This window comes from Notolepis coatsorum (genome assembly GCF_963971535.1).
Source record: "Notolepis coatsorum genome assembly, chromosome: 10".
Lineage (NCBI taxonomy): Eukaryota > Metazoa > Chordata > Actinopteri > Aulopiformes > Paralepididae > Notolepis > Notolepis coatsorum.
Window position 1 is genome coordinate 11,747,520 of NC_140174.1, and position 17,417 is coordinate 11,764,936.

Here is a 17,417-nt window from a genome sequence, read left to right on the forward strand (position 1 = left end):
GAACACACACACAATAACACACAGTCACCTTTATGGACCAGTACAGAACACACACATAATAACACACAGTCACCTTTATGGACCAGTACAGAACACACACACAATAACACACAGTCACCTTTATGGACCAGTACAGAACACACACACAATAACACAGTCACCTTTATGGACCAGTACAGAACACACACACAATAACACACATGGACCACACCTACAGTACACAATAACACAGTCACCTTTATGCACCACACCTACAGAACACACACACAATAACACACATGGACCACACCTACAGTACACAATAACACAGTCACCTTTATGGACCAGTACAGTACAGTACACACACACACAATAACACACAGTCACCTTTATGCACCACACCTACAGAACACACACACAATAACACACAGTCACCTTTATGCACCACACCTACAGAACACACACACAATAACACACAGTCACCTTTATGCACCACACCTACAGAACACACACACAATAACACACATGGACCACACCTATGTCACACACAATAACACACAGTCACCTTTATGGACCACACCTACAGAACACACACACAATAACACAGTCATTTATCTAATTTAGCCTTTATTTAACCAGCCAGGTCAATTAACACATTCCCTGCCACGCAATTTGAGCATCTTATACCATTCTCTGCCAGCACTGTAAGTATATGGAGATGTTCACCTTCTTTGCAGGGCTATAACTTTTTAAATTGTATTGCTAAATTGACATTACTATGGCCCATTCAACATCGATTATCTAACGTTCAGGATGTGGGAACGTTTGACTTTTTCATGCATACATTCATACGAAAATACCGTCTAGAATATAAATATGTTTTTATCGTTTTCTGCAGTAATTCCTAGAACGTGAGATATAGGCATAAACGCATATATAGATTATCAAATGCCGTTTGTTGCCGATCCACGCTATATTAAAAATTTCAACTGTACATGATCCTAAACGTTATGACTGATCATGCAGGGAAGAACAGAGGGGGGGGGGGTCGTTTACAATTCCGTGATCGTCGTTAAATGCTTTATGTAGTATGGGTGATATATTGATCAGAGCAGTTTGCATGGATAATAATAAACAAACAGGCTGAAAGTAACGTCAGCGTCCTCTTACCGTTCGACGATGAGACTGGAGGAAAAAGATCCCACTTATTTGACGGCGATCGCCTAAATCCATTTCCGGTTTGTATAATCATAATACACGGCCAAATCATATAGATTATTGCGTTATGGCAGCGATCGCTACACACGGACGTGTGTCTACAGTCCCGCAACAATATGCGAGTGGCCGGACGCATTTCGGAGACACACCGAGATCGACTCGGCCATTTCCGGTTTGGCAACTCGCCGATCATCCACCAGGGGGCAGTATTGAAGCGTTGCAGAGTTGTGCCGGCTCACACTGCATCAGACCAGGCTCCGTGAGGGAAATATGAATAACATGGCGAAAAAATTTAATATGATCTCAATAACGTCGTACGCCGTGGATTGGCAGAATTAGCATGAACTTGAAACACGTTGTACGACGTTTTTGGCGCAGGATGTGTTAAGAACAAATCCTTATTTACAATGCCGGCCTGGCGAGAGGACAGAAGGGCCTCTCAAATGGCAACAGGGAAAGGGTAAAGGGTAATATGATGATTATATGCGCTTTTATCCAAAGCACTTAACAACTTATGCCTCACATTCACTCACACACCGACGGCGGAGGTGACCATGCAAGGTGCCGACCTGCACATCGGAAGCAGTTAGGGGTTAAGTGTCTCGCTCAAGGACACTTCGACATGCTGCCAGGAGGAGCCGGAATCGAACCGGGAACCTTCTGACTACCAGACGACCTGCTCTACCTCCTGAGTCACTGTCACCCCACTCGTTAATGTTAATCACACACCAGGCACGACCACACTGTTTCAAAACCATACATAGTCTGGCAAGAAACACCAAAAGCTAAACTCACACCGTCTCTGCCAAAAGTAAAATATTAATTAAATAAAAAAGAGATAGATACATCACAGAGGTAAGGGACATAATTGTAATGATGGCCATTTACAGTTTACATTTACATTTAGTCATTTAGCTGATGCTTTTATCCAAAGCGACTTACAAGTTGTGTACAACAAGTCAGCAGGAAGGGAACAACTCTGGCAGCTAAGGGTCAGTAAGATTGTTCGTCAAACAGTGTCAAACTTGAATGCTACAGTCTTGTAGCATGGAATCGAACCGGGAACCTTCTGAATACCAGGAGACCTGCTCTACCTCCTGAGCCACTCACACACCGAGCACAACCACACTGTTTCAAAACCATACGTAATCTGTCAAGAAACACCAAAAAGCCAAACACACCGGCTCTGCAAAAAGTAAAATATAAATAAAATAGAAAAGAGACAGACGATACATATCACAATGTTAACCCATCTCCCGCCAATGACTAATTAACACGTCATTCTCCGCCATGCGTTGTCTGCCAATGACTGATTACCACATCATTGAGATCAATATTAAAAATTTTCGTCATGGTATTCACATTTCACCCACGGAGACTTGACTGGTGCTGTAGATCTCCGCTCAACTCTCCAACGCTTCAATACCGCCACCTGGTGGCTGATCGGCGAGTTGCCAAACCGGAAGTGGGGCCGGAAGTGCTTGGTGTCCCCCCCTATTCCGTCCGGCCACTCGCTATCGCTCGCGGGACTCCATCTTGACACACTGGATAATCGATCCGTTGCCATAACTCAATAAACAACATTATTTGGACGTATATAGTATTATACCTGGAAATGGATCGCATAGATCAACATCCCATAATAGCGATCTTTTTGCTCCACGCTCATCACCCAACGGTAAGAGGAGACTGGGGTGAGTTTCAGCGTTTTTGTTTACCATTTTCGATACAAACTGATCTGATCTATATATCACCCATATTACATGAATCATTTAACGTCGGTCATTGCATTATAAACGACCCCCCCCCCCCCCCCCTCCGGTCACCAGCAGATGATGAGTCATGACGTTTAGGACCTTGTACAATTGAAATTTTTAATATAACGTTGATCGGTGTCAAACGGCATTTGATGATCTAATATATGCATTTATGGCTATAACTCACGTTCTATGAAATACTGCAGAAAACGATAAAAACATATTTATACTCTAGACCGTATTTTTGTATGAATGTGTGAATGAAAAAGTAAAACGTTCCTACATCCTGAACGATAGATAATTGATGTTGAATGGGCCATAGTAATGTCAATTTAGCAATACAATTTAAAAAGTTATAGCCCTGCAAAGAAGGTGAACATCTCCATAGACTTATAGCACTGGCAGAGAGGGTACAATGATGAGAATAAGCTCCGGCAGAGAATGGGTAACACAGGAGAGAAAACACCCAGCAGCCCGCTAGGCGGCTGGGCAGCTTGTATCCTTTCGGCAAGCAACAAGCCCTTCCGCGTTGCTCTGATTGGCCGAGCACGCGCATGAGCCGCGACAAGCTCCTCAGCCAGGCAGGAATACTAAGCTCCGCTTAACGCAATTTATACAAATGGAAGTATTGATTTCGCCGTAACGAATCATTAAAAAAATATACCGTTAACTGGAATATGTTGTTTCTTTACACATATGTTGGATTATGTAATTGGTTTGTCATGACAAACTAATAAAAAATCGCGAATTAACCGGTGGCTACAACAACACACAGTAACTACATGCATCATTGTTTACAATGAACGGTGGGGCTAATCGAAAGGACTGAACATCTAAAGATGGTAAGTTAGAGTGTTGTGTTTGTTCATAGTTAAAGACAGTAGAGGTTGAGTACTTTATTAGCTAAAGATGTTAAGTTAGAGTGTTGTGTTCATTCATAGTTAGACATTAGAGGTTGAGTAAATATCTAAAGATAAGTTAGATGTCAATGTTTTGGTTTGATTGTTTGTACTAGTAACGTTAATGCTAGTAGAATAGACACAACGTGAGGTAATCACCATCCATTTTAAACCGGTTATTACCTAATGCTAACGTTAGCAGATAGACGCGAGAACGTTAGCAGATAGACACGAGAGCCTAGGTAACGTTAAAGCTTGTAGAATAGACACAATGAGAGGTAACGTTAGCGTAGGGCTGGGCGATATGGAAAAAAATCATATCGCGATAACGATATGATAATTTTATTTTATTTCTCGATATCGATAATTATCGAATTGTTATAAGTATAAAAAAAAAAAAAAAAAATCTTTTTTTTTTAACAACAGATGTATGTTTATTTTGCAGCAATTCTTTGTCATTGCCGCCATCTTTAGTGTTACATCCCCTCACACTCCAGTTCTCAGGCTGCAGCTGGTTTAAAAGCTAAAGTAAACCGGCTTCTCTGCTGGCTGTGGCTCCAGAGGAGTTGAACAGTTCTGGCTCTGCTAGTTTATTTTCGATCTTTTGGTGCTTTTTTGGTGGACAAACCACTGCACATGTGCACTGTGACTCGTGACTGGAGTCTAGTTCTGCTAGCACACATAGCCTACTGTGTACAGACGGTTTCAAAATGTATTTTAAATTAGAAAGCAAACAAAATAAATGGACAAGAGAAAAAGAAATCTGAATTTGGTCAGTATTGTCATTTGGACAAGCAAAGCCATTACTTTAAGTTGCAGGCAAGAAAGACAAGTCTGTCCACTGTCTCTGGTTTTAAAACTGCCCTGTTGCAGGTAAAAAAAAAAAAAAAAAAAACGATTTTTCGATTTTTTTTTTATTTCGATATTCGATATCGATTATTAAAATATATCGCGATATTTATCGTTATCGTTATATCGCCCAGCCCTACGTTAGCGTTAGCAGAATAGACACAACGAGCGTCTCGTTAATGTTGTTATCACAGCGCTCGTTAATGTTGTTATCACAGCGCGGCGTTTCCAATATTATAAATACGGACGCAGTGGTTCTGCAAGGAAGTTACGGAGAGATGTAGAGCGTCAGATAAGGGGGGTGTAATAGCGTATGGTCACGTGGGGTCAGCGGCCAATCAGAGCAACACACACACACACACACACACACACACACACACACACACACACACACACACACACACACACACACACACACACACACACACACACACACACACACACACACACACACACACACACACACACACACACACACACACACACACACACACACACACACACACACACACACACACACACACACACACACACACACACACACACACACACACACACACACACACACACACACACACACACACACACACACACACACACACACACACACACACACACACACACACACACACACACCTACACAACCCGTTCTAGTGACTGGCTGGTCCTTAAGGTCCTCAGAGTTTGCTCTGAACAGGGTAAATCTGCATTCTGCTATGATGCCTCTAGCTCTATGGAATGAAGTCCAACAGTCCTTAAAGCTTGAGATTCTCCCCTCTGTTGCAGAGTTTAAAACCGTCATCTCCAATCTTCGTCGATCAGGTTGTACATGTTTTAATTGATTTGTTATCCTTTCTCTTTGCCTCGTCTTGTTGTCTCCAACCTACACTGTAGCACCAACACTTTGATGAACATTGTTACTCAGCTGATAAGACTTGTGCCCTTCCTGATGACTTGTCGTACAGAACTTGTAAGTCTCTTTGGATAAAAGCGTTCAGCTAAATGACAGTTCAGCTAAATGTAAAATGTAATGTCTTTGTTATTTTATATGCTTTTTTTTGGTGTATGCTTATTTCTGTATGTAATGTACACTCGACGTGACTGTAAATTAGGGAAACCTCTGTTGCCTTTTGAGTTTAAATAAAAGGTTTGAGTGGAGAGCATCCTGACCAGCTGCATCGCTGTGTGGTCTGGAAGCTGCAGCGCCTCCAACAGAAAGACCCAGCAGCGCCTCCAACAGAAAGACCCAGCAGCGCCTCCAACAGAAAGACCCAGCAGCGCCTCCAACAGAAAGACCCAGCAGCGCCTCCAACAGAAAGACCCAGCAGAGCCTCCAACAGAAAGACCCAGCAGAGCCTCCAACAGAAAGACCCAGCAGAGCCTCCAACAGAAAGACCCAGCAGCGCCTCCAACAGAAAGACCCAGCAGAGCCTCCAACAGAAATACCCAGCAGAGCCTCCAACAGAAAGACCCAGCAGAGCCTCCAACAGAAAGACCCAGCAGAGCCTCCAACAGAAAGACCCAGCAGAGCCTCCAACAGAAAGACCCAGCAGAGCCTCCAACAGAAAGACCCAGCAGAGCCTCCAACAGAAAGACCTAGCAGAGCCTCCAACAGAAAGACCCAGCAGAGCCTCCAACAGAAAGACCCAGCAGAGCCTCCAACAGAAAGACCCAGCAGAGCCTCCAACAGAAAGACCCAGCAGAGCCTCCAACAGAAAGACCCAGCAGCGCCTCCAACAGAAAGACCCAGCAGTGCCTCCAACAGAAAGACCCAGCAGCGCCTCCAACAGAAAGACCCAGCAGCGCCTCCAACAGAAAGACCCAGCAGCGCCTCAACAGAAAGACCCAGCAGTGCCTCCAACAGAAAGACCTAGCAGCAGCATGGTGAACGCAGCCTCCAACAGAAAGACCTAGCAGCAGCATGGTGAACGCAGCCGAGAGGATCATCGGCACCTCACTCGGTCACTCCCGTCTCTTTCAGAACCTGCACAGCACCGGTCTGTGACCCGACCCACCCGCTGACCCCCACCCACCCCGCTCACTGCTTCTTCAGCCTCCTGCCATCTGGGAGGAGAACCTCAGAACTAGCTCCACCAGACTGAGTAACGGCTTTATACCAGAACCTCAGAACCAGCTGCAGCAGACTGAGTAACGGCTTTATACCAGAACCTCAGAACCAGCTCCACCTGACTGAGTAACAGCTTTATACCAGAACCTGAGAACCAGCTCCACCTGACTGAGTAACAGCTTCATTCATCAGGCTGTCAGGTTGCTGAACTCAGGACTAATGCACCAAGCACTTTGCCTAATAAACACTAAACCCCTGTCCCCCCCCCAAAAAGTGAGGACTGTAATGCACCAAGCACTTTAGAAATAAGTAAACAAACCTCTCTCCCTCTCTGCTACTAAGCACTAAGCACTGTTCTGATAATCTACCGTTGTACAGCTACCGAAGATCGCAACAATCACAACATGGTATTCGGTCCATATCATGGAGCCTTACATAAACATGCACACGTATAGCATCTACGCGCTCCACACACAGTGACCTCATAGTAGGGCTGTCCCCGACTAAGGATTTGGATAGTCGACTTTGATTGGCCGAAATTTGTTGATAGTCGACTGGTAGTAGAATGCAAAAAATATATATATTAAGTAAAACAATTATTTTCTTTTTTTTTATCACTCCATTCAGGAGTCGACTGAAGGCTTCTTGTCCTCTGCAAAAGCATGCAATTGGTCCACTGATAGATACATCTTGATATTTGTCTAGTCTAGTGTGTTCATTAGATGGGTGAAATCCTCTTTCAGTGCCTCTGTGCCCATTTTCTTAGGCAGTTAGCCTCGCTGGTATGCATGCCATTAGCGTTAGCCACGCTTCTAGGCCTCTTTGCTTTTGGAAACAATGATTAAAATATATATTTTTTCTTTTTTTGCATTCGACTAAGAGGTTGGCAGTCGACTACGGCTCCTTTTCGATCGATTAGTCGACTATTCGACTAATCGGGGTCAGCCCTGATACATAGACAGGACATGTGCTCGATCCACCGTGTTTTAACAACAGGGTCCATGACGGCGAGTGGCAGAGAGAGGTTTCCCTCACCTGTGTATTTGTCGATGGCTGTGATTTGGTCAGAGTGGGACAGCAGACAGTCCCACCCCCGGTCTGTGTCTCCTCCGCCCAGGCCGCACTCGGCCCAGTGGAACTCGGGGGCCAGGGGACGCTCCCACAGGGTGTGGCCGTCTGTCCCGTCCACCGCCAACACAAACAGACACGGCGAGGACAGGCCTGGGGAAAATGGTAAATGGCGCATTGATATATATATATATCTTATCCAAAGCGCTTTACAATTTGTTTCTCACAGTTTACCCATTCATTCTAGTGTTGTCACGATACTGGAATTTCGACTTCGATACGATACCTTGAAAAGTATCGATACTTTCAATACCAAAAAAAAAAAGATTATAATAAATTTTTTTTTTATTATAATAATAATAATAATTATAGAGAGAGAGAGAGAGAGAGAGAGAGAGAGAGAGAGAGAGAGAGAGAGAGAGAGAGAGAGAGAGAGAGAGAGAGAGCTATACTCGGAGCATTTATTAACGTTACATTTTCAACAACATTGCTGCTAATTGGACACTTCATGGAGGCGGGGTAACGTTGTGTCGAGTTCATGCGTGTACTGGTGTAGGATGGGCTCCGGCTCCGCTAGACCTAACGTTGGAAACGGGGTAGTTGTGTCGAGTTCATGTGTGTACTGGTGTAGGATGGGCTCCGGCTCCGCTAGACCTAACGTTGGAAACGGGGTAGTTGTGTCGAGTTCATGCGTGTACTGGTGTAGGATGGGCTCCGGCTCCGCTAGACCTAACGTTGGAAACGGGGTAGTTGTGTCGAGTTCATGCGTGTACTGGTGTAGTGGGCTCGGCTTGACGTTACTCCGTTTCCATGAAGTAATAGGTGGCCAGCTAGCTAGCATTAAGCTAACGGAGGAACGACAGCTAACGTTAGCTAATAATAGCGTTGTTTACAAACTGAAGACAGGGCTGCGCTGCCCGGCTGTGAGGGGGAGGAGGCTGCAGCAGCTTGTGTCTGTTGCTCTGAGCGAGGAGGAGGAGGAGGCGGAAGGGCAAGGCTCTGGCAGCGCGTCTGTCTGTCAACAACTTGCGGGAGCAAGCCAGCTGGTACCGATACTGCAGAAAGTATCGGTACTTCGGGAAATGAGTATCGAAGCCGTTTTAAATATTCAGTATCGATATGTATCGATACTTCGATATTTTTGACAACACTAATTCATTCACACACCGACGGCAGAGGCGACCATGCAAGGTGCCGACCTGTTCATCGGGAGCAATGAGGGGTTAAGTGTCTTGCTCAAGGACACTTGGACACGCTGCCCGGGAGGAGCGGGAATCGAACCGGGAACCTTCCGATTACCAGACGACCGCTCTACCTCCCGAGCCACTGTCGCCCCCCCTATATGTACACGCCCCCCTATATGTACACGCCCTTGGTACACGCCAAAGAATTCCATTACATATATTCAGTACACACACACACACACACAGTGTACCTTAAATCACACACACACATAACCGCTTTAGCAGTACAGACCGACTATACATAATTCCACTCACATTACGTGACAATCTAGAAATGTAATCAAAGTTGAAGAATATTTCCTTACCCTCGTTGACACAGGTGATATTCTCACTACCTTCTTTGTCCTTGAGGACAAACAGGACATCCATCACCTTATCTTTGGTGGCATCTTCTATGGACAGGAAATCATAGGTGGCTGCAGTGGAGAGGGACAGAAGATTCAAGAGGTTTATTCATCACATACATACCAGGGCATACAGTGAAATGCGGTTGGCCATGCCCGCTTCCATTGTGCAAGAATACAATAGTAAATAAAATAAGTAGAAGATGATAAAGTAGAAATAAAATAGACATGATAAAATAGACATGTTAAAGTCCTGATGTTAAAGTCCTGAGATAATTGCAATACAATGTTGAGCTACACTGGGTCCTATGTACACTACTATACAATATACAGTTTTACTTCTATGTCCCTATGCTATACTTGCTATTACTAACTATACAATAATCACAACAAGTTATTTTCGTGTCCTTTTTTCCCCCTTCCTTTAAAGTGTCCTTTTCTTATGTGTTTTAAATGACCTGTGGTGCGTTTGTGTGTGAGCGAGTGCAGAATGTGTGTTGTGTGTGTGTATGTGTGTGTTCATGTGTGCTTGTGTATGGAGAGATCAGTGTTCTTTTTTTTTTATCCACTTTTTCTCCCCATTTTCTATTTTTCTCCCATCCCAATTTCGTATTTCCAATTCTTCCCTCCCCTGTCTTGAACGTTGCTAGACTATGCCTCACACTGGTCGGCTGTAGTGAGGATAGAAGCCTTGCATCACGTGTCCCCTCAGGTACACAAGGAGGCAGCCTGTTGCATATTTTCAACGCAGCAGCTCGAACTCTGTGGCGAGGAGTAACGCGTGGGAGGCTCACGCTGCCCCCGCTACTTCCTGTTTCCGCCGCACCGGCGTCACCCAACCGACCTGTAGGAGTCGCTGTCCACAACGTCCAATCCCCACCCACCGGCTTTCCCACCCTCTAACACTGCCAATTGTGTTAGTATGACGGCCGGCCAAGCCGGTAGCAACGTAGAGAGCTGGGCTCGATACCAGCATCTCCTGCGCTAGTGGCGAGCACCTTGCCCACTGCGCCACCTAGTGTTCAGTGTTCTGATGGCCTGAGGGAAGAAGCTAAGCCTTAGTCTCTCTGTTCTTGCAGCGTGTGTACGGAGGCGCTTGCCTGACCGCAGCAGCTTGAACAGGCTGTTGTTGGGGTGGTGAGGGTCTTTCATTATTGCAGGCTCTGGATTTGCACCTCCTGTTGTATAAGTCCTGCAGGGGTGGTAGTGCAATACCCATAGTACACTCTGCTGAGCACACCACTCTCTGTAGGGTCTTCCTGTCCTGGGCCGTGCTGTTTCCAAACCAGCCAGTGATGTTCCCAGTCAGAATGCTCTCTACAGCCCCAGAATCGAAGGAGTGGAGTATCTTCCCTGAACTTCCTTAATTGTCTCAGGTGATAGAGGCGCTGTTTTGCCTTTTTTACCACAGTGTCTATGTGTGTTGACCATGTCAGGTCCTCTGTGATGTGGACTCCCAGGTACTTAAAAACTGCTCACCCTGTCCACGATAGCCCCATTGATCCACAGTGGCTTGTGTGTCCCCCCTGCTGTATTCTCCTAAAATCCACGATCAGCTCCTTGGTTTTACCAATGTTCAGGAGTAGGCTGTTATCCCGGCACCAGCGTGCCAGTACATCAACCGCCTCCCGGTAGGCCTTCTCGTCGTTGTTAGAGATCAGCCCCGGCCACCACCACTGTGTCGTCCGCAAACTTCACTATGGAGTTGGAGCTGAACCTGGCCACACAGTCATGTGTGTACAGTGAGTACAGCAGGGGGCCGAGAACACAGCCCTGGGGGGACCCGATGCTCAGGGGGATTGGGTTGGAGGTATGTGAGAAAGGGTGTTGTGCAGTACCTGGGAGACCGTGTCGTCAGTGGACCTGTTTGTCCTGTATGCAAACTGCATAGAACATGTATTTAGTGCTTGTAAGGGACCAACAGAGCAAAAACACACAGTAAATCTGCAGTGCTTTCAACTGTCCCTACACTGTAATCATACCCATAGTAATCATAACTATCTACCTCGTACTATAGTCTATCCATACAACTCTGAATGATAGCATGTATAATAGTGCTGTATATACCGTATATATGCATTTCAATATTTATATTTACATATAAATGGTGCAATTTATATAGCGCTTTTATCAACAACAAAAATCCTCACATTCACCCATTCACTCACACACCGATGCAAGGTGCCAACCTGCACATCGGGAACAATTAGGGGTTAAGTGTCTTGCTCACGCTGCCCGGGAAGGGCAGGAATTGAACCGGGAACCTTCCCAATTACCAGACAACTGCTCTACCACCTGATCCACCGTCACCCCCCTATATGTATATCTGTCTGAATATGCATATAATCCTTCTATATACCTACTTATACACCTGCATATAACCATGATAGCATGTACAATAATGCTGTATACATCTGTCTGTAGTCTGTACATATCCCTTACCTACTCTTACTAGTTACGCTGCTAGCCAGTATGACTTACTACCATAGTGTCTTTATACCTGTACCTTACCTGTATCACTGTACATTAGGGCTGGGCGATATGGCCTAAATATGATATCACGATATTTTCTGACCTTTCGGCGATACACGATACGCATCACGATGTTTTTCTTTTTTTCCCCAAACAATTCATTATGAGGCTTACCAAGACAGTATTTGAGTTTGCAAGCTAACATTAAAGACAAAATAAAATACCCATGCATTTAGCATTTTTATATTATATATTAGATTTAGATTGTTGGATTATTAGATTATATATTGCATATATTTAGCAATGAGATATTATATGATTTAGATATGAAATATGATTAATTGAAAATGGGGGACCCTGATGTAAACAAGACGAAAGTCTTTCTCTGGTCTGCATCCTCCAGTCCACTGTTGTTGTATTGAGCTGTACTGTATTGTACCCATTCTGCAATCTATTAATAACGTTTTCATTCATTCAGACGGCAAACAATCATTTTGATTGACAGTCGAGTCTGCCAATTACGTCACACCGCTTGCACCTGCCCTGCTGTTCTTAGCACCAATCGGCAAGCGCGTATACATTTTTTACTTCCGCTATATCCGCCATTGATTTTGACGAGAGCTCAATGACAACAACAACGGTAGCGGTAGCTCCCCGCGGCCGACGCTTTTAGCTCCGCAGGATGACTAAACGAGGCATAATGATTTTACTGCAACGAATGTTATAATAAAAGCCTTTCCATACATCTGTCTGATTGAAAACTTTATTAACAGACTGCAGAATGGGCACAACTGAGTCAGCACAGGCTGAGATATGAACGACTAATGCTTGCTATCTATCTAGGTCGACCTCGGACGTTGCTATGTAAATACACTGATGTTATTGAACGTGTAACTATATAACGTTAATGCCACAAAACGAATGCCTTTGTTATCATAAGTAGTAACTTTGATGCAGTAGTGTGTGTGTGGGGCGGAACTGTTCAAAAGTTTGAACGCGTGGACCAGATTGACGCGACACAATCCTCTTGGGCAAAACATCACGATATCCACGATACGTTTAAAAAGTGTATCGTTAATGAACTGTACCCGATATTTATATAATATCATCATATCGCCCAGCCCTACTGTACATACAACTCTGTACATAAATCTGATTAGCACTATTAGTAAATTAGTAGTACTAATTTATATATTTTATACCCAGTTGAAATCACTTGTACATCCCTATTGCACTTTACTGTTACATTTGCACTCTGGTTGTATGCCAAACTTATTTTTGTTGTACTGTACTTGTTCTGTATGACGACAATAAATTTTTTATTTTTTTTTATAACTTTCTGTATTTTTGCTCCCATCCCAATTTAGTCGTTATGCCAATTCCCTTCCTGGTCGTTGCGCGCATTGTCCCACTGTCAGCCTAGGGAGGGTGTAGAACTACCACATGCCTCCTCCGATACATGTGGAGTCAGACAGCCGCTTCTTTTCACCTGACAGCGAGGACTCTCACGGGGGGAATGTAACGCGTGCGGAGGTTCACGCTATTTCCCCCCGCTCCGCTCCCCTCCCTGCTGAACAGGCGCCCCGACCGACCAGTAGGAACCGCAGTTTACAACGACCAGGACACACATACCCCACCGGCTTCCCACCCGCTAACACTGCCAATTGTGATAGTATGGAGTGGACGACTGACCAAGCCGGAGGTACCGCTGACAGCTGGATTTTATCCCAGAGTCTCTGCGGTGGTAGGCGAGTGCATTCTCCACTGCGCTACCCAGCCGCCCCATAAAATACATTTGAATCTAATCGAATGCGCACAGCCAAGCTTCTCTCTCCCCTGTGACCCGTCACCTGCGTGGTCGAAGGTTCTGTTCCAGGCACTGAGATACTGTGGTCTGACGGGACAGGGGATGATGAAGGAGAACGCAAAGACGACGGTGAGACAGAGGAACAGGGAGAGGAAGAAGACCGCCGTCCGCCAGTGGGACAGCTTGGCGAAGCCCAGGCCTCTCCCGCCGCAGCCCTTCTTCTTCTTCTTCAGCTCCGCTGCTGGTGCTGGTGCCGCCGGCGCCACTGGTCCAGACTCACCCCCGTCCTCTGCCCTCTTCAGAGGGTCAACTTCTGTGGCGGCGCGCTCGGTGGCCTCCATCGTCTCTCTTCAATGCATTACCACCTTGCAGACTTAACACAACGAGACAGAAGAAGAGAGCTCTCTGAGCGAGGGAAACTGACACTTATTAACAACAATGCCCGTCCTCTGCAGAGTGAGTGACCTAGGTTCTGAATGGCAGAACTCTATACATTTCTAATCCGGCTATGTGAACTGGCCCAGTGTGCGACACCGTGGTTTGCCTCTTATTCCATTCTAGATCAGAGACCTGCATTTGCCTGTTCAGATAATAAGAGTGCAGACAAAGCTATGTGGCAGATATATAAAAAAATAAAAAATACAAGCCGCCTACGCCTCCAGCTATTTCTGCTACACAGGCTGTTGTGGGTTTTTTAAGCCTATTCACACTTGCCAGCACTGACTCCAGAGATTTCTCAACAAAACAAAAAAAAACCATGACCATCATTCCTGTCCCAGCAAGCAAGCCATGTCATTTTTGTTCTCTAGCCAGAGCCACATCGTGGCACTATTCCATACTTTCTGAGACGTTGATTGATTGAAAACTTTATTAACAGATTGCAGAATGGGTACAGTACAGTACAGCTCAATACATACAATTGTTAAGGGGATGCAGACCAGAGAAAGACTTTCGTCTTGTTTACATCAGGGTCCCCCATTTTCAATTCATAGTGATATCTAACTTATCAACCATTTAAATGAAATGTCGGATGTTTTCTTAGGCATTATTAGTGGCGTAACGTTAGCTACGACTGATATCTTGTGCGGTCAGATTTATAAAAAAAAAAAAAAAAAAAAATGTTTACAGCTGGCTAATCCCAAAACAGTGGCTAAATAAATTGGCTTTCTGAATTACTGACAATAACACGTCAACCTTCAACCTGTAACGTTAACAAACAAATGACCAAATAATTTACATTACATTCATTTTGAAGTAGTTCGTTTACTAGACGTTTTTCTTACTTTGGTTTCAACTGCCGTCTCTTTCTTTCTTAACTAGCTAACTGTTAGCTCGCACGGCTACCTGAGTGTCCTGTAGCTGCCTGTCAACAACCTCAGCTGCGTGAACAAATCACAGAGGCAACGCCCACCTCTGGGTTCAAATTAATTCGATTGGTTCATTCACTGGTCTGTCACAGTTACTATTGGTTGATTTCAGTGTAATGGGCGTGTGTTTTACTAAACGCCCGAGTAGGGTCCAGCTGCAGCGCCCTCTCAAGGGGCGTGTGTTATTGCCTTGGATTGATTGATTGATTGATTGATTGATTGATTGATTGATTGAAAATTGTATTCATGTCCACCTTGTTTCGAACTGGTTATGCTTAGGCCCTCTTTCGAAGTCGGTTATGGTTAGAGTTTATCTTTAGAGCAGGGCGACGATAGACCACCAGCAGCCCTGATTCCAAACTCTAAGCATAACCGACTTCGAAAGAGGGCGACTTCGAAAGAGGGCGACTTCGAAAGAGGGCCTAAGCATAACCAGTTCGAAACAAGGCAGACATTAATACAATTTTCAATCAATCAATCAATCAATCAATCAATCAATCAATCAATCCAATAACACACGCTCACTTAAAACATACGGTTATCCTATAACCATAGTTATATGAGTATAGCGAGCGCTCTGCACTCTAGTGGAACCCTATCCCTTATCAATCTAATACTGAATAATTTTCTTCACATGTACACACCCATCCGCCTGGCCACACCCACATCCGCTCCTCTACATAAGCGGGACGTGGCCATACTAACAGCTCCTTCCCAAGTCTTTCACCACCGAAGGCGAAGACCACGGGGTCCTCAGTGAGTCAGTGCAGAGCGCTCGCTATACTCATATAACTATGGTTATAGGATAACCATATGTTATATATCGTATAGCTTACACTCTGCACTCTAGTGGAACACAGGAGCTGAGCAGAGCGGAAGCTCGACAAATGTACCCGCTGAGGCCCCCCACAACTATCAGAACCGGGGAGGACCCGAGCCCCCAGACCCCCCTAGAGGGGGACGGGAGGGAATCGAATCCGACTGTGCGAAGAGGGTTTAGCACCTCAAACGCACAGGGTGAGCAGATTGTGGGACTTACCTTCACACAGAAGGACCCGTGACTACTCAGACGCGCATCCCACATGCCACTAGGGAACGAACAGGAAGGGAAAAAAACCTGTTACAGCCCCTAACATCACAGGGTCAAAGGTCAAGAACCCAACCCTGTGGCAAGGCCATAGCAGAGGAGGGACTTTTTTATTTAATAACAAAATCATATGTTGGGGGGGGGAGGGGACAGGGGTAAACAGGGGAGTCACTAGCGGCGCCTGCCGCATGCAGAGCACTGCTTGCCCCCACGGGGAGCCGGCCCGGAGGAACGGTTCTGGGGAGCCTGGTCACGACGATCCCTACTGTTACCTCCGGGCGTGGGGCGGCTGGCTGCAGCGGACAAGGCACTCCCTCCACTCCTGGCCTTCTTCGCCGAAGATCCAGCAGTGGCGGCGGTGGTGGCGGAGGCAACGGTCGCGGCCCTCTGCCGGCGTTGCTTCTTCCGGACATCACCGGTAGCATCAGGTCGGGGGAAATGGGGTTGGAGCACGGAGCGCTCCTTCTCCATCTCTCTGCAGGCTGCCGTCATCTGCTGCATAGCCGACCCGAATAGCCCAGCATCGGAGAGGGGGACCATGAGCAGCGGAATCCTCTTCTGCTCCAGCACCCGCGCCTGCTCCAGCCAAAGGTGGCGCTGGGAGAGAGTGGCCAGGGCGTGCTCCTTCCCCGCGGCTATCGCCTGCAGCTGGGTTAGGTGCAGGATGGCTCCAGCCGCCTGGGCGTGAAGATATTGTTGATGGTCATCCAATACCGACCCGCCCGCCATCATCCCCGACATGTAGCGCGCTAGCTGCGCGATGTTGGAGGTCGCAGCTAGGCTCTGAGTCGCGGCGATGTACATCTGGTCACTCCAATTAGCCAACTGCCTAGCCAATTTCCCTTGGGGAAACGGCTTTCGCAACGGCTCCCACACCATTTCGGGACAAAGTATGGATGCCATCGGGCTATAGCCGAGGCACCCCGTCCTTTAGCCCCTGGACCAAACCCGCCACCCGCGTGACTGGCACGTAGGCGGGGGTAAGGCCAACAATGTGGGAGATTACCTGTCCCTGTGTCACGTAGGCCTCCATCGACGGGAAGAATGGGTAGACAATGCCCGTCTCTCTCACAGGACGACGTTGCCAGAGATGACCTATTATGTCATCAGGAACAGGTGCTGGCAGTGGCTGCGACAATGCCACGCCATTAGCGGCTGCGGCGGCCGCCATGAGCTCGGGGAACAAGGCAAGCAACTCCCCTTGCGTACCTCCATCCACGTCACTTGCGTCCCTCGCGTACGGGAGGCTGCCACGGGC

General features: G+C 46.3%; 1 protein-coding gene across 1 annotated transcript in view; it reads right to left on the bottom strand.

Moving 5' to 3' along the window:
• The window catches only part of fam234a (family with sequence similarity 234 member A), a 51,322-nt gene extending 36,261 nt beyond the window's left edge, over positions 1–15,061 (bottom strand). The window contains exons 1-4 of the mRNA XM_084323874.1: positions 14,989–15,061; positions 13,749–14,078; positions 9,388–9,498; positions 7,806–7,991 (exon numbers count right to left, since the gene is read on the bottom strand). Coding sequence (XP_084180000.1) covers positions 7,806–7,991; positions 9,388–9,498; positions 13,749–14,046 — 595 coding nt within the window. The 5' untranslated portion in view covers positions 14,047–14,078; positions 14,989–15,061. The remainder of the gene's footprint in view (positions 1–7,805; positions 7,992–9,387; positions 9,499–13,748; positions 14,079–14,988) is intronic.
• Between the last annotated feature and the right edge of the window lie 2,356 nt (positions 15,062–17,417).